The 17,735-nt window shown below is 56.1% G+C and overlaps 1 protein-coding gene across 1 annotated transcript in view; it reads left to right on the top strand.

Annotated features, from left to right (window-relative positions):
- Window positions 1–17,735, top strand: part of LOC140430942 (SITS-binding protein) — a 256,680-nt gene that overhangs the window by 93,047 nt on the left and 145,898 nt on the right. The window contains exon 4 of the mRNA XM_072518773.1: window positions 381–531. Within this exon, the coding sequence (XP_072374874.1) occupies window positions 381–531 (151 nt within the window). The remainder of the gene's footprint in view (window positions 1–380; window positions 532–17,735) is intronic.

The following is a 17,735-nucleotide window of genomic DNA, read 5'->3' on the forward strand; positions in this document are numbered from 1 at the left end:
CTTAATAAATAATTGTTCAACACCCAGTTTCCCTTTCTTCCTCCTCGCTTTAAGACCACTCCCTTTCTCTCCTCTCACTATCTTTCTCTTTATCTAGTACCAGTTTCTTCCCTTCCCTCTTGCACTCTCTCTCTGTTTAATACCTAGTTATCCTCTCCCCTCCCTCACATGCTCTCTCTCTCTCTAATACCCAGTTCTCTTTTCCCTCTCTCTGTTTAACACCAAGATCCCCTCTTTTTCCCCAGCTGTCTCGCTCTGTCCCCATGTTTAATACCTACTTCTCTGTTCACCTGACCGCCCCACTTCCATTAAAATGGAGAGGTTGTAGTTATTTTTGTTCTGGTTAATGAAAAGTGTTTCTTTGCTCCTTTTGAATGCAGCTTTCCGTTCTGGAGATTACAGAAATCTGCTGATGTAGTGCAGAAACTTGAGCACAACCTGAAGACATTGTCCAATAAACTGAAGCAACATCAGCTTGGATACGGATTGATAGATCTCAGCGAGCAATCCACAAAGCTGCTGTTTGGAGAGGTACAAGAGCCATCTGTCTGAACAATGTGATGTTTGTTTAAAATTCACTGACGGGATGTGGGCATTGCTGGGAAGGTGGTGGTGAGCTGCCTTCTTGAACCGCTGCAGTTCTTGAGGTGTAGGTACACCCACTGTGCTGTCAGGAAGGGAGTCCCAGGATGTTGCCCTAGCGACAGTGAAGGAACAATGATATATTTTGAAGTCAGGAAGGTGAGTAACTTGGAGGGGAACCTCCAGGTGGTGGGGTTCCCAGGTATCTGCTGCTCTTGTCAAGATGGTAGTGGTCGTGGGTTTGGCAGGTGTTGTTGAAGCAAGCTTGGTGAGTTTCTGTAGTGCATCTTGTAGATGGTACACACGGCTGCCACTGTTTATGGTGGAGGGTTTGAATGTTTGTGGAAGGGGGAGCAATCAAGTGGACTGCTTTGTCCTGGATGGTGACGAGCTTCTTGAGTGTTGTTGGAGCTGCACTCATCCAGGCAAGTGTGGAGTATTCCATTACACTCCTGACTTGCTTGTAGATGGTTATCAGGCTTCCGGGCTCTGTGAGATCCCGGAGAGTTCCCCACTCGGCACCTGGAAGGACCTCGTGGCGCAGAAGTTCAGGGCGACCATCACCTTGATGGCCACCGGGAGTGGGTGTCCTCCCCCATTCCCTCACGGTACCAGATGCGCCATGATCTGGCAGATATGTCGCACTGTCCCTGTGCTCAGCCGGAATCTTCGATGGCATGCCCGGTCCGGCAGGCCCTCGAATGACGGGCACTGCTGGTACATGCGAGGCCTGATGCGGCACATCCTTTGCACCTCCTACTCATCCTTCTCTGCCCGTTGGGCAGCCTGCTTTCCATCCTGTCTCCAGTTCCTCGAGGACAGGCTCTGCTGCTGCAGCTTCCTCCTCCTTCAGCAGCTCCAGCCACACAACTGCAGTGCATTTTCCAGGGCTGCGGCGACTAGCAGGAAGGCCACCATTGCTGGTTATACTCCAATATCCATTGCCTGCAGGGGTTAAAGGCCGACATGTTAGCATAGTGCGTGCCCCCCTTTGCCGACCAGGCCCATCGGGCTACTTGTGGCCCTGGTTTGCACTGTGGACCTTCATCCCCTATCCGCACACCCCTGGCCCCATTGGTGCTCGGCATCGTAGGGCATCTGGCTCTGGCATCCAACCCTGCTGCCAGGGGTATCATCGGCTGGCCCTGCCCTTGCCAGCGGTATGCTCCACGGCCCCTGTCCGGCGCTCCCCTGTACGGGTTACTGTTGGCATTGCCTTTGGTGGCCCGCATGATGCCCCACCTGCTGGTGACGGCTGGTTGTGGGGCCAGGCATGGCGGAGTGTGGGATGCAGGGGTGGTAGGGTGGGAGAGTGGGGGCTGGGGTGTGGCGATGGGAGCACCCATACGGTCGGTATAACTCTGCAGAACCAGGGACCAAGGTGGGTGGTCAGTGTGGAGCATAGCAAGATGGCTGTCATGCAGGCCACGGCAATGATAGTCCGTGCCTGGGCACCGCCCCAGTCCCATGGGGGCCACCCCAGAGCCATCCCATGGCCCGTCCCCTGTTCAACAGCCTCCCCCCCCCCCACCCCCAACCACGTTTTCGGTGTCAAAAACGATTCTCCGCCCAATTGCGTTTCCTGATTCCGGCATCAGCTGACAGAGAATCCCGCCCTCTATCATTTGTGGCGGGTTTTGCTGGGAATTTCCCGCCGGCGAGTTCCCCACCGCTATCTAACCAGACTTAGCCACCTATTTAGGCCCTGGGGAGTTTCTCACTGGTTTAGCCCATACTTTGAATTAGTTTCATCACTGGGGAGTTGAACTTATTGGCCAGACCGGCTCCTCAGAGTTTGGGGTGCCATTTTGAAAGGGTCCCCCGATCTTTTAGTGTGCATGAGGGCCCCCCACACCCTCCACCCTTGGGCAATGTCACCTCCCCCAACACACAAGGGCTTTACCCTATGTGAGGACACTCCACTATGGGGTCCCTCGTCCCCCTCTTCAGGCATGCCCACACCCCTTACAGGCCCGCCTCTTCCAGGACCCCCCTTCATCCCCCCTAACGTCTCAGAGGCCCCTACTCACCTGCCCTGCACACTCCCTCCACCCTTCATATCCCTCCTCCACCCTCATTCTATGGGCATGGCCTCCTCAGGCACTGACTCTTTGCAGTTCCACTCGGGCACCCTGGCTATACCACCCTGGCAGTGCTCCTGATGGTTTTGCAGTGCCACCCGGCACCTTGGTAGTTACAGAGTGGCAGTGCCACATTGCCAGCCTGCCAGTGCCAAAGTGACCACGTTCCAGGGGGAGAGCCAGGGGCCACTCTACCCTGTACCTGACCACTCAGAGGCCTATGATGGTCTAGGAGACCCCTGGGTGCAGTTCCGCCTGGTCCACGTTTGTGTACATCAGTATTGAATGGCGCCTGGCTAGGCCTCCCTGAAGATTTGGGTAGAGGCTTCTCCCAGTATCCATCGGCCACGCCACGCTCCTGATCGGGCGAGCCCTGGCCAGTCGATCGCATCCCTAGTGTTGAACATGTAGCATTTATAAATAATGTTAATGAGGGCTCAAAGTGGGTTTTCATGGCCTCCAACATTTCACAAGACTGGCTATTCTTCTCCTCAATGACCAGTAAAGCTTGGGAGGCAGTGGAGTAGTGGTATTGTCACTGGACTAGTAAACTGAGACAAAGAGTAATGCTCTAGGGATCCAGGTTCAAATCTCACCACTGCAGATGGAGAAATTTGAATTCAATAAAAATCTGGAATTAAACGTCTAATGATGACGATTGTTGCAAAACCATTTGGTTCACTGATGTCCTTTCTGGAAGGAAATCTGGCCTACATGTGACTCCAGACCCACAGCAATGTGGTTGACTCTTAACTACTCCCTCAAGGGCAATTAGATATGGATAATAAATGCTGGCACAGCCTGAGACGCCCATGTCCCATAAATGTATTAAAAACACTCTTTCCCCAGTACTGAAAATCAGGTTTCTTGTTTAGCTCTTGGGCAATTCCATATTTCTGCCTTTGAGACTGGTATAATTTCCAACTTGTTCTCAAACCACCCTTCATCTCCTTATAAGCTGGTTCTGGAAAGCCATATTGATGCAACCGGCAATCAATGCCCTTTACAAAGTTACAGACTGAACTTTTAATGATTCTTACAGCAGCTGGCTCTCTTACAGCTATCAAAATCCACTCAAATTCAGCTGTACACTCCTTACATCATGGTTCATGTTGTGGGTAAAAATAGCTTCTGTCCAAAGCCTTTACCCAAGATGATCTCAATGGTCACATGATTATGGTAAGTCAAGGTGCACAAATGCATTTCTCCAAACAGCTTTGGCTCTGTTCCAAGTGTCGGCTTCAAAGTCCAGGCTCTGTAGCTGCAGAGCTCCCTCCAGACTCAGGCCTCACGCCAGACCCAGGCCTCTGCTCATGGAGGCCCCTCTCCGGGTGCAGGCCTCTCTCCAGGCCCAGGCCCCTCCCCAGATGTAAACCCCCAGGCCTAGGCCAACATATGACTCATTCCAGGTCCAGGGCCAACTCCAGTTAAAAGGCCTTTCTCTGAGGTTGCCGTCTCTGACCTCCTGATCCTCAAGCTATCTGGAGAAATGAATGGGAGTTCACAACCAGTCTATGGTGAGAACCAGTGGGTGGGCAGAGAAACTCGAGTGTAGAATGGTCAGGATTTTCTGACGAATGCTAACAGATAGCGACAAGCTTGCTGTCTCATATAACATTATTGGTGGCTGCCAGGACGAACTCTGAATTTCAGTGCTACTGGAACAGCCTGACTCAGAATCAACAGAAGGTCAAAGAATTTGTAAACACTCTGAATGCTGAGACCAGTCATTTTCACACCTGTCTACAGACAGACTTATCTTTGATGTGGAGATGCCGGCGTTGGACTGGGATGAGCACAGTACGAAGTCTTACAACACCAGGTTAAAGTCCAACAGGTTTGTTTCGATGTCACTAGCTTTCGGAGCGCTGCTCCTTCCTCAGGTGAAAGGAAGGAGCTCACCTGAGGCAGGAGCAGCGCTCCGAAAGCTAGTGACATCGAAACAAACCTGTTGGACTTTAACCTGGTGTTGTAAGACTTATCTTTGGAACAGATGGTTCCCACTCTCTCACCATGTGAGATAGTCTGTACAACTGGGTCTACAAGTGGCCCTGGGCTCTTCGCAGGACTCGCTCTCTGCCCAAGTTCATTCCTGGTAACATTTCAAATGGCTTGCTTGGTCTGCTGGCTGATGTAGTCGATTCCTTGCATGTCTCCGGCACTGCCTGGTTCTCTTCTCCACCTGCCTGGCGCCCTCTCCCACCTGCCTGGCCCCCTCACCCTCCTCCAACCTGCCTGGCCCCCTCCCCCTCCCCCACTTGCCAGGCCCCCTCCCCAACTGCCTGGCCCCCTTCCCCACCTGCGTGGTCCCCTCCCCCTCCCCCACTTGCCTGGCCCCCTCCCCAACCTGCCTGCCCCTTCCCCCTCCCCCACTTGCCAGGCCCCCTCCCCCTCCCCCACTTGTCTGGCCCCTTACCCTCCTCCCACCTGCCTGGCCCCCTTTCCCTCCCTTCACCTGCCTGGCATACTTACCCTCCTCCCACCTGCCTGGCCCCCTCTCCCATCTGCCTGCCCCCCTTACCCTCCTCCCACCTGCCTGGCCCCCTCCCCCACTTGCCAGATCCCCTCCCCTCCCCACTTTCCAGGCCCCCTCCACCACTTGCCAGGCCCCCTCCCCCTCCCCCACTTGCCTGGCCCCCTCCCCCTCCCCCTCCCTCACTTGCCAGACCCCCTCCACTCCACCACTTGCCTGGCCCTCTCCCCCACCTGCCTGCCCCCCTCTCCCTCCCCCACTTGCCAGGCCACCCCCCCCACTTGCCTGGCCCCTCCCCCCCCCCCCCACTTGCCTGGCCCCTTACCCTCCTCCACTTGCCTGGCCCCCTCCCCCACTTGCCAGGCCCCCTCCCCCACTTGCCAGGCCCCCTCCCCCACTTGCCTGCCCCCCTCCCCCTCCCCTCCCCTTCCACTCCCCCACTTGCCAGACCCCTCCCCTCCCCCACTTGCCTGGCCCCCTCCCCCACCTGCCTGCCCCCCACCCCCACCTGCCTGCCCCCCTCCACCACTTGCCAGGCCACCTCCCCCCCCCCACACTTGCCTGGCCCCTTACCCTCCTCCCACCTGCCTGGCCCCTTACCCTCCTCCCACCTGCCTGGCCCCCTCCCCCTCCCCCACTTGCCAGGCCCCTCCCCCACCTGCCTGGCCCCCTCCCCCACCTTCCTGGCCCCCTCCCCCACCTGCCTGGCCCCCTCCCCCTCCCCCACTTGCCAGGCCTCCTCCCCACCACACTTGCCTGGCCCCTTACCCTCCTCCCACCTGCCTGGCCCCTTACCCTCCTCCCACTTGCCAGGCCTCCTCCCCCACTTGACTGGCCCCCCTCCCCTCCCCTCCCCCTCCCCCCCCCCCCCTCCACCTCCCCCTCCCCTCCACCTCCCCCTCCCCTCCCCACTTGCCAGACCCCCTCCTCCACTTGCCTGGCCCCCTCCCCCACCTGCCTGCCCCCTCCCCCTCCCCCACTTGCCAGGCCACCTCCCCCCACCACACTTGCCTGGCCCCTTCCCCTCTCCCCACCTGCCTGGTCCCCTTCCCCTCCTCACACCTGCCTGGCTCCCTTACCCTCCTCCCGCCTGCCTGGCCCCCTTCCCCTCCTCACACCTGCCTGGCTCCCTTACACTCCTCCCACCTGCTTGGCCCCCTTACCCTCCTCCCACCTGCTTGGCTCCCTTTCCCTCCCCCTCCCCCACCTGCTTGGACCCCTTAACCTCCCCCACCTGCCTGGGCCCCTTACCCTCCCCCACCTGCCTGGCTCCCTTCCACTCCCCCACCTGCCTGGACCCCTTACCCGCCCTCACCTGCCTGGCTCCCTTCCCCTCCCCCACCTACCTGGCTCCCTTCCCCTCCCCCACCTGCCTGGACCCTTTCCCCTCCCCCACCTGCCTGGCTACCTTCCCCTCCCCCACCTGCCTGGCTACCTTCCCCTCCCCCACCTGCCTGGCTCCCTTCCCCTCCTCACACCTGCCTGACTGCCTCCCCCTCTGGCCACCTGCCTGGCTCCCTTTCCCTCCCACCACCTGCTTTGCCCCCTTCCCCTCCTCCACTTGCCAGACCCCCTCCCCTCCCCCACTTGCCAGACACCCTCCCCTCCCCCGTTTTCCAGGCCCCCTCCCCCACTTGCCAGCCCCCCCCCCCCACTTGCCTGGCCCCCTCCCCTCCCCCTCCCTCACTTGCCAGACCCCCTCCCCTCCCCCACTTGCCTGGCCCTCTCCCCCACCTGCCTGCCCCCCTCTCCCTCCCCCACTTGCCAGGCCACCTCCCCCCCACCCCCCCACCCCACTTGCCTGGCCCCTCCCCCCCCCCACTTGCCTGGCCCCTTACCCTTCTCCCACCTGCCTGGCCCCCTTACCCTCCTCCCACTTGCCTGGCCCCCTCCCCTCCCCACTTGCCAGGCCCCCTCTCCCACTTGCCTGCCCCCCTCCCCCTCCGCTCCCCTCCCCTTCCCCTCCCCCACTTGCCAGACCCCCTCCCCTCCCCCACTTGCCTGGCCCCCTCCCCCACCTGTCTGCCCCCTACCCCCACCTGCCTGCCTCCCTCCACCACTTGCCAGGCCACCTCCCCCCCCCCACACTTGCCTGGCCCCTTACCATCCTCCCACCTGCCTGGCCCCTTACCCTCCTCCCACCTGCCTGGCCCCCTTGCCCTCCTCCCACTTGCCTGGCCCCCTCCCCCTCCCCACTTGCCAGGCCCCCTCCCCCACTTGCCAGGCCCCCTCCCCCACTTGCCTGCCCCCCTCCCCCTCCGCTCCCCTCCCCTTCCCCTCCCCCACTGGCCTGACCCCATCCCCTCCCCCACTTGCCTGCCCCCTCCCCCACCTGCCTGCCCCCCACCCCCACCCCCACCTGCTTGCCCCCCTCCACCACTTGCCAGGCCACCTCCCCCCCCCCACTCTTGCCTGGCCCCTTACCCTCCTCCCACCTGCCTGGCCCCTTACCCTCCTCCCACCTGCCTGGCCCCCTCCCCCTCCCCCACTTGCCAGGCCCCCTCCTCCACTTGCCAGGCCCCCTCCACAACTTGCCTGGCCCCCTCGCCCTCCCCTCCCCTCCCCCTCCCCCTCCCCCTCCCCCTCCCCCTCCCCTCCCCCTCCCCCTCCCCCTCCCCCTCCCCCTCCCCCTCCCCTCACCCTCCCCCTCCCCCTCCACCTCCCCTCCACCTCCCCCTCCCCCACTTGCCAGACCCCCTCCCCCACTTGCCAGGGCATCTCCCCCACCACACTTGCCTGGCCCCTTACCCTCTCCCCACCTGCCTGGCCCCCTTCCCCTCCTCACACCTGCCTGGCTCCCTTACCCGCCTCCCACCTGCCTGGCCCCCTTCCCCTCCTCACACCTGCCTGGCTCCCTTACCCTCCTCCCACCTGCTTGGCCCCCTTACCCTCCTCCCACCTGCTTGGCCCCTTTACCCTCCTCTCACCTGCTTGGCTCCCTTTCCCTCCCCCTCCCGCTTGGACCCCTTAACCTCCCCCACCTGCTTGGACCCCTTAACCTCCCCCACCTGCCTGGACCCCTTACCCTCCCCCACCTGCCTGGCTGCGTTCCTCTCCCCCACGTGGCTGGACCCCTTACCCTCCCTCACCTGCCTGGCTCCCTTCCCCTCCCCCACCTACCTGGCTCCCTTCCCCTCCCCCACCTGCCTGGACCCTTTCCCCTCCCCCAGCTGCCTGGCTACCTTCCCCTCCCCCACCTGCCTGGCTACCTTCCCCTCCCCCACCTGCCTGGCTCCCTTCCCCTACTCACACCTGCCTGGCTCCCTTCACCTCCCCCATCTGCTTGGACCCCTTAGCCTCCCCCACCTGCCCAGCTCCCTTCACCTCCCCCATCTGCTTGGACCCATTAGCCTCCCTCACCTGCCCAGCTCCCTTCCCCTCCTCACACCTGCCTGACTGCCTCCCCCTCCGACCACCTGCCTGGCTCACTTTCCCTCCCACCACCTGCTTTGCCCCCTTCCCCATATACCTGCCTGGCCCCGTCCCCCACCTGCCTAAATCACCTCCCCTCCCCCACCTGCCTGGCTACCTTCCCCTCCCCCACCTGCCTGGCTCCCTTCCTCTCCTCACACCTGCCTGGCTCCCTTCCCCTCCTCATACCTGCGTGGATCCCTTCCCCTCCCACCACCTGCCTGGCTCCCTTCCCCTCCCACCACCTGCCTTGCCCCCTTCCCCTCCTCATACCTGACTGGCCCCTCCCCCACCTGCCTAAATCACTTCCCCTCCCCCACCTGCGTGGACCCCTTCCCTTCCCCCTCCCCCACCTGCCTGGACCCCTTCCCTTCCCTTCCCCCTCCCCCACCTGCCTGGACCCTTGCCCCTCCCCCACCTGCCTGGCTCCCTTCCCCCACCTGCCTGGCTCCCTTCCCCTCCCCCACCTGCCTGGCTCCCTTCCCCTCCCCCACCTGCCTGGCTACCTCTCCCTCCCCCAGCTGCCCGGCTCCCTTCCCCTCCCCTCCCCCCACCTGCCTGGACCCTTTCCCTCCCCCCACCTGCCTGGATCCCTTCCCCTCCCCCACCTGCCTGGATCCCTTCCCCTCCCCCACCTGCCTGGCTCCCTTCCCCTCCCCCTCCTGCCTGGCTCCCTTCCCCTCCCCCACCTGCCTGGCTACCTCCCCCTCCCCCACCTGCCTGGCTACCTCCCCCTCCCCCACCTGCCTGGTTCCCTTCCCCTCCCCCCCACCTGCCTGGTTCCCTTCCCCTCCCCCCCCACCTGCCTGGACCCTTTCCCCTCCCCCACCTGCCTGGCTCCCTTCCCCTCCCACATCTGCCTGGCTCCCTTCCCCTCCCCCACCTGCCTGGCTACCTCCCCCCCCCACCTGCCTGGCTCCCTTCCCCTCCCCCACCTGCCTGGACCCTTTCCCCTCCCCCACCTGCCTGGCTACCTTCCCCTCCCCCCCCTGCCTGGCTCCCTTCCCCTCCCCCACCTGCCTGGCTCCCTTCCCCTCCCCCACCTGCCTGGATCCCTTCCCCTCCCCCACCTGCCTGGATCCCTTCCCCTTCCCCAGCTGCCTGACTTCCCTCCTGCCACTCCATTTCCCAGGTTCTCCCCCCTCTCGCTGCTCAACTTGCCACTTCAACATAAATTGACTCTCTGGGTCTATGGGCGAGGACACAGTATGAACATGTGGGCAAGCCTGTTCCAATCAGCAGGCTGTCAGTCCAGGGACCCCAGTAGTATTGTCTACCTGGCTGCAGTGCACTGCCTGGATAAGGCTGGGCTGGTTATCAGGAAGTCTAATTTCCTAGGCCTTCCTGTGCCTCTCCATGTGACACGCCCTCCTTTTGGGTCAACATGGCTTCAGGGAAGGGAGGAGACCCCCCCCCCCCCCCCCACTCCATATTTGAAGGAAAACCTACTATTTTGGAAATCCCTTCTCCAGAACTGTTTAGACTCGAGGTCCAACTCAGCCCAGCTGCCTTTGACGGTGCTTTGAGTGTATGTGCAATTTTTTAAAAATTCATTCATGGGACATGGGTGTCGTCGGCTGGGCCAGAATTTATTGCCCATCCCCAATTGCCCTTGAGGGGGCTGTTAAGAGTCAACCACATTGCTGTGAATCTGGAGTCACATGTAGGCCAGACCAGGTAAGGACGGCAGATTTCCTTCCCTAAAGGACGTTAGTGAACAGATGGGTTTTTACAACCATCGACAATGGTTTCATGGTCATCATTCGACATTTTTAATTTCAGATTTTTTAATTGATTTCAAATTTCACCATCTGCAGTTGTGGGATTTGAACCTGGGTCTGTGGTTTACTAGCCCAGTGACAATTGGGGCAGCACGGTAGCCTTGTGGATAGCACAATTGCTTAACAGCTCCAGGGTCCCAGGTTCGATTCTGGCTTGGGTCACTGTCTGTGCGGAGTCTGCACATCCTCCCCGTGTGTGCGTGGGTTTCCTCCGGGTGCTCCGGTTTCCTCCCACAGTCCAAAGATGTGCAGGTTAGATGGATTGGCCATGATAAATTGCCCTTATTGTCCAAAATTGCCCTTAGTGTTGGGTGGGGTTACTGGGTTATGGGGATAGGGTGGCGGTGTTGACCTTGGGTAGGGTGCTCTTTCCAAGAGCCGGTGCAGACTCGATGGGCTGAATGGCCTCCTTCTGCACTGTAAATTCTATGAAATTCTATGAATACCACTACCTCCCCAGCGAGGGACGCAGTATCTGTTCAGTAAGTCTCACAAAGAGATTCTGAGTCTTGTATGGTTGAACAATAAGTGCTTATTGTTAACACAGATCTAACACACATATACAGGATATAGCCCAAGCTAGGAGATAACTCCAAGCTTGCTTCCACACAGGTCTCTGTCCAGTCCCCAACTGACTCTAGTATCAGACCTTGTGCCTCTTCACATCACACTGTAGGTGGTACTGTTCCTCAGTCCCACATTATGATTGAATTCAGTGTAGTGTTTGAAAGTAAAAAGCACTTTTCGCCGTTACAGAATCTTAGACTTGGGTAAGGTTGATTTTAACTGGATGAGGCAGAGACTGTCCACAGTAAATTGGGAAGACCTGTTAATGGGTCAAACCACGAGAATATTTAAAGAAACATTAAACGGGATACAGAGGAAGTATATCCATCTGAGAAGGAAATGGTCTGCTTCACAAACAAAACAGCCATGGACAAAGAACAAAGAAAAGTATAGCACTGGAACAAGCCCTTCGGCCCTCCAAGTCTGCGCTGACCATGCTGCCCGTCTAACCTAAAACCTTCTACACTTCCGGGATCGGTATCAATCTATTCTCATCATTTATTTGTCAAGGTGCCCCTAAAACATCACCATCACCCCTGCTTCCACCACCTCCTCCAGCAGCGAGTTCCAGACACCCACTACCCTCTGTGTAAATACTTCCCTTGCACATCTCCTCTAAAGTTTGCCCCTCGCACCTTAAACCTATGATCCCTAGTAATTCACTCTTCCACCCTGGGAAAAAGCTACTAAAGAGGCAAGGGAGGGAATTGCTGGGGCCTTGACAGAAATCCTCACTGGCTACAGGTGAGGTCCCAGAGAATTGGAGAAAACCAATGTTGTTCCTTTGTGTGGTGAACGTATTGCTGCTGCAATTCACCACTGTATTGTGTTGTATTATGTTGATGCCCTTGTGGGCTCTGCCTGTGGCTCCGCCCCCTCTGGGGTGGTATATAGATCTACAGCCTGTAGGTGGCACTCAGAACAGGGCAGTCGTAGGCAGGTACAGATCTAGCTTATTAAAACCACTGTTCACTTCTACTAATCGTCTCGTGTGAATTGATGGTCGCATCACTTTGTTTAAGAAGGGTAGCGGGGATAATCCAGGAACTTAGTAAGACCATTAATTAAACCTAAGCACTCTTTCAATTTGCGTAGACCTGCTTTCCGTATCTGACATTGACCTGGAAGTGTAGGCAATTGGAAACCAATTTGCTTCATTGTCTTGTTGCAATAGCACCACTCCCAACCCATCTTTCAAAGCATCTGTCGATATTTTTGTCTTCTTCATAGGGTCAAAGAATGTCAGCACTGGCGCTGTTGTCAATGCTTCTTGGAATGCTTACCATTCCTGTTCATGTCTAGTAAGCCATTGGAATATCGCGTCTTTCTTGATTGTTTCTCTGTGATGCGAGGTTTTTGCTGCAAGATTGGGAATAGATTTTCCAATTAAATTTATTATTCCTAACATTCTTAGTATACCTTTCTTGTCATTGGGACGTGGCATATTCAAAATTGCCTTTACTTTTTCTTGATCAGGTTGTATACCTTTTGCAGAAAGCATATCTCCTAAGAATGTGATACTGTCAACATCAAATTGACATTGGCTTTATTCAACTTTAAGCCATTCTTTTTAATGCTCTTCAGCACCTTAAGAAGCCTTTTGTCATGTTCTTCTCATGTCGATCCCCAAATGATTATGTCATCAACATAGACTCTGACTCCTGTAATTTCTTCAATGATGTGCTCCATGGCACAATCGAAAATCTCTGCGCAGAAATTATACCAAATGGCATCCTTAAGAAACAGTATCGTCTGAATGGAGTGTTGAAAGTACACAACTTTGTGCTTTCTTTGTCTAATGTGAGCTGCCAGACACTTTGTGGAGCATCTAGCTTACTGAAACATGTTGCTCCTGACATCTCACATGTCATTTCTTCCCTCTTTGGTATCGGATAATGTTGTCTTTTAATGTTGAGGTTCAGATCTTTGGGGTCCATACAGATTCGTAGATTGTTATGTTTCTTCTTTTTAAAAAAAATATTTTTATTCTCCTTTTTCACATTTTCTCCCAAATTTACACCCACCAACAATAAACAATAACGAATATGTCAATCCCCATATCAATAACAACAATCCCATCCTCCCACTAAACCCCAAATATTAGCCCGCATGTTCACATAAACAAATGACAAAAAAGGAATCAGGAATCACCCATAGTCACCATTAACACACACAGTCCTCCTTCCCCCAACTCTCCCAATCCACCCCCAACTAACGTTCGATGTTATCCAGTTCTTGAAAGTGCATAATGAATAATGCCCATAAATTGTAGAACCCCTCTATCCTTCCCCTCAGTTCAAACTTAACCTTCTCAAGAGTCAAGAATTTCAACAGGTCCCCCCGCCACGCCAGGGCACAAGGTGGAGATGTTGCTCTCCATTCTACCAGCATCCGCATTCGGACGATCAACGAGGCGAAGGGTACAACATCTGCCTCCGCACCCGTTTCCAACCCCGGCTGGTCGGACAACCTGAATATGGCCTCCCGAGGGCTCGGGCCTTGTTTCACGTGCAACAGTTTAGAGATTACCCTAAAGACCCCCTTCCAATAATCCTCCAACTTTGGACAGGACCAAAACATATGAGCGTGATGTGCGCCCCCCCCCCCCCGCCCCCCCCCCCCCCCCCCGCGCGCGCCCCCCCCCCCCGCAACATTCACACATCTTCTACGCCTTCAAAGAATCGGCTCATCCTCGCCCTTGTGAGGTGTGCTCGATATACCACCTTCAGCTGTATCAGCCCCAACCTCGCGCACGGGGTGGAGGCGTTCACTCTCCGGAGAACCTCACACCAGAACGCCTCCTCCATACCCTCTCCCAACTCTTCCTCCAACTTTGCTTTGATCCCTTCCAGTGGTGCCTTCTCCTCTTCCAAAATAGCTCAGTAAACCGCCGACACTACCCCTTCTCCAGTCCCCCTGTCGTCAGCACCTCCTCCAGCAATGTGGAGGCCAGCTCCACCGGGAAGCTCTGTATCTCCTTTCTGGCAAAATCTCGAACCTGCATGTATCTAAACATTTCCCCCTGCTCCAGCCCGTACTTCGCTTCCAGCTCCTTCAATCCTGCAAACCGATTTCCCAAGAAACAAATCTTTCAGTGTCTTAATCCCCTTCTCCTCCTATTTCCGAAAGTTTCCATCCCACTTCCCTGGCTCAAATCTGTGGTTCCCCCGAATCGGTATTTCCCTTGACCCTGCCCCCAACCCGAAGTGTTGGCAAAACTGCCTCCAAATTCTCAATGAAGCTATTATTACCGGACTCCCTGAATATTTTTCCGGGGCCATCGGGAGCGGCGCTGTCGCTTGTGCCTTCAATCCCGACCCCCTGCACAAACTCTACTCCATTCTGACCCACTGAGAATCAACCCCTCTGACCCAGCTCCACATCTTCTCCACATTCGCTGCAAAGTAATAATACATCAGGGGCGAAATTCTCCGGAAACGGCGCGATGTCCGCCGACTGGCGCCCAAAACGGCGCAAATCAGACGGGCATCGCGCCGCGCCAAAGGTGCGGAATGCTCCGCATCTTTGGGGGCCGAGCCCCAACATTGAGGGGCTAGGTCGGCGCCGGACGAATTTCCGCCCCGCCAGTTGGCGGAAAAGGCCTTTGGCGCCCTGCCAGCTGGCGCGGAAATGACATCTCCGGGCGGCACATGCGCGGGAGCGTCAGCGGCCGCTGACAGCTTCCCACGCATGCGCAGTGGAGGGAGTCTCTTCTGCCTCTGCCATGGTGGAGACTGTGGCGGAGGTAGAAGGGAAAGAGTGCCCCCACGACACAGGCCCGCCCGCGGATCGGTGGGCCCCGATCTAGGGCCAGGCCACCGTGGGGGCACCCCCCGGGGCCAGATCGCCCCGCACCCCCCCCAGGACCCCGGAGCCCGCCCACGCCGTCTTGTCCCGCCGGTAAGGTAGGTGGTTTAATTTACGCCGGCGGGACAGGCATTTTAGCGGCGGGACGTCGGCCCATCCGGGCCGGAGAATCGAGCGGGGGGGCCCGCCAACCGGGGCGGCGCGATTCCCGCCGAGTCTCTGCTGCCGGAGACTTCGGCAACCGGCGGGGGCGGGATTCACGCCAGCCCCCGGCGATTCTCCGACCTGGCGGGGGGTCGGAGAATCTCGCCCCAGGTGTGGAAGACCCAAATCCCTTGCCAGCCTTCCCATCTGTAGCAGCACCTTTCTAACTCTGGCCACCATCCCTCCCCATTTGAACAAGGTAATCATTCCTTCAATCTCTCTGAAAAATGCAGGAAAATTGACAGGCATTGGAAAATAAACAGAAATCGCAGCAACATATTCATTTTAACTGCCTGTACCCGACCCGTCAGTGACAGAGGGCGACCATCCCACCTTGCCAGATCAGCTTTCACCTTCCCCATCAAACTAGAAATGTATCTGCGGAGCCCCGGCCACTCCCGGGCAACCTGCACCCCCAGGTTTCTAAAGTGAGTCCCTGCCCTATGGAATGACAGCCTCCCCACCCCTTCCCCCTCCCCGGCCAAGACACCACAAAATACTCACTCATGTCTAGATTTAGTTTGTACCCCGAGAAAGACCCAAAAACCCGAAGCAGCTCCAATATTCCCTCTATTGACACACTCGGTTCCGACACGTATAACAGCAAGTCATCGGCATATAACTTGCTCTGCTCTGTCCCCTCCCCCACACTATTCCTTTCCATACCCCCAAACTTCTTAATGCGATGGCCAACGGCTCAATCGCAAGTGCAGGGGGTGTCATAATATCCACTCATGTATATAATGAGATGCAGACAGGCAGTGATTGACACATAGGATGACCAGTAAGCATACAACACAGCTCAGCCAATCACCAGACAGGACATTACCACTGTAAAGCCAGAGGGCACTAGGTTTCCCGCTCTCTCAGGACCCAGCTACTGAGACAGTCAGAGTCCACGAGCTAGCAAGCACAAACACCATGCGGTAGCTAGTATGCCTGGTCAGGCTACTACAAGGTCACTAGTCAGATCAGTATAGTGTCGACCCACAGCTGAATATGTATAGCAGTTCACCTAGTTGAATAAAACCGTGTTGGATCTTCTCCTGTGTTAGACGTCTTTTTCCAACTTCCCTGCATCGAGTGCAGTCCACATTGAGCCAACCTGCCTAACACATCAGGGGGGACATAGGGCATCCCTGCCTAGTCCCACGGTGGAGAGAAAGTGATATGGGCCTATACGACCCACACTCCGTCAGGTCCTTATCTTTTTAAGCAACAGGGAAATCGATACCTGCCCCAAAGTTTGTGGCAGCACCCCCTTCCCTATCATCTCCTCAAACAACCATCAGGGGTGCCAGCTTATCCTTGAATATTTATAATATTCCACTGGAAACCCATCCGGCCCTGTCACCTTCCCCGACTGCATCCTCCCAATCGCATATTTTGTCTCCTGCTCCACTATCGTTCCTTCCAATGTAGCCCTGTCCCCCTCCCCTAACCTCGGGTACTCCAACCCATCTAGAAATTCCTGTATCTCCCGGTCTCCCCCAGGTGGCTCTGACCTGTCCAACCTCTCATAGAATTCCTCAAAGACCCTGTTAATCAGATCCGGAGCCACCACCAACTTCCCTGCCCTATCCCTCACCTGCACAATTTCCCTTGCCGCTTCCTCCCTCCAAAGCTGACCTGCTAACTGTTATGGGCCAGGGTTTAGAGAACCCCAAAGTGTATCACACAGTTCCCCTGACCCACAACTTTTAATAGATTGTGGTATGGGGAGCACAGGGCTCACTCTACAGGTATGGTAGAGCAGAAAATGGACCAGTGGCTTTTAAAACAAAACAATGTTTATTCTATGAACTCAAGTTAACCTTTTTAAAACAAACAGTGAATATCTTAGCAACCAGTAAATCAAATACACCCCCAAAGAATACAACACTAAGTAATCTGTATGCCGTCCTTTTAACATCCAAAAGACTTAACAAACCTTCAAACAGGAGCACATTAGGGTTTACATTCAAGACTGAAAACATTTTTAATTCTTCTCAAGTCACCAAATGATCCATAGATAGTCCTTCATGGCAGAGATCAACAGCAGTGCAGCTCACTTTTAACTTCAGATTCAGCTCACTGAAAAACACAGACACACCCAAGCTCGTTCTCAAACTGAAAATAAAAATCAGAAGTGGAGCTCAGCTCCACCCATACTCTGACATCACTCCAATAACATGAGCAGCTCCATTTCTTGAAGGTACATTTCTTAAACACCCTTTTCTTAAAGGATACTCTCACATGATATAACATTTATCTCCATGCTCGTAAACTGCACCCCTTGCTCGCCTCAGTTGGCGCACCGCCTTCCTGGTAGATAGTCGGTCAAAGCTCGCCTGTATTTCCTTCCTCTTTTTCAACTTCGCTGGGTCCCCATTTTCTGCATAACTACTATCTACCTCCAACATCTCATCTATTACCCTCTGCCGCTCTAACCTCTCCTCTTTGTCCACCGTTGTGTTTCTTCTTGACGCATACCATAGAGTTAACACAATCTGTATGTTCTTCTGTTCATTTGATTATACCTAAAGCCGTCATCCTATCTAGTTCATCCTTCAATTTATCTTTCAACGGAGCTGGTACACGACTTGGTGCGTGTATTACTGGATTCAATACATGAAAGGTAAAGTGCCAAAGCCTTGAAACATCCCAGGAAATTGCTTCAGTATGGAATCTACTGATGAGAACAGCACACTAGCATAGTGGTTAGCACAGTTGCTTCACAGCTCCAGGGTCCCAGGTTCGATTCCTGGCTTGGGTCACTGTCTGTGTTGAATCTGCACATTGTCCCCATGTGTGCGTGGGTTTCCTCCGGGTGCTCCGGTTTCCTCCACA

Source organism: Scyliorhinus torazame, chromosome 10 (assembly GCF_047496885.1).
Source record: "Scyliorhinus torazame isolate Kashiwa2021f chromosome 10, sScyTor2.1, whole genome shotgun sequence".
Lineage (NCBI taxonomy): Eukaryota > Metazoa > Chordata > Chondrichthyes > Carcharhiniformes > Scyliorhinidae > Scyliorhinus > Scyliorhinus torazame.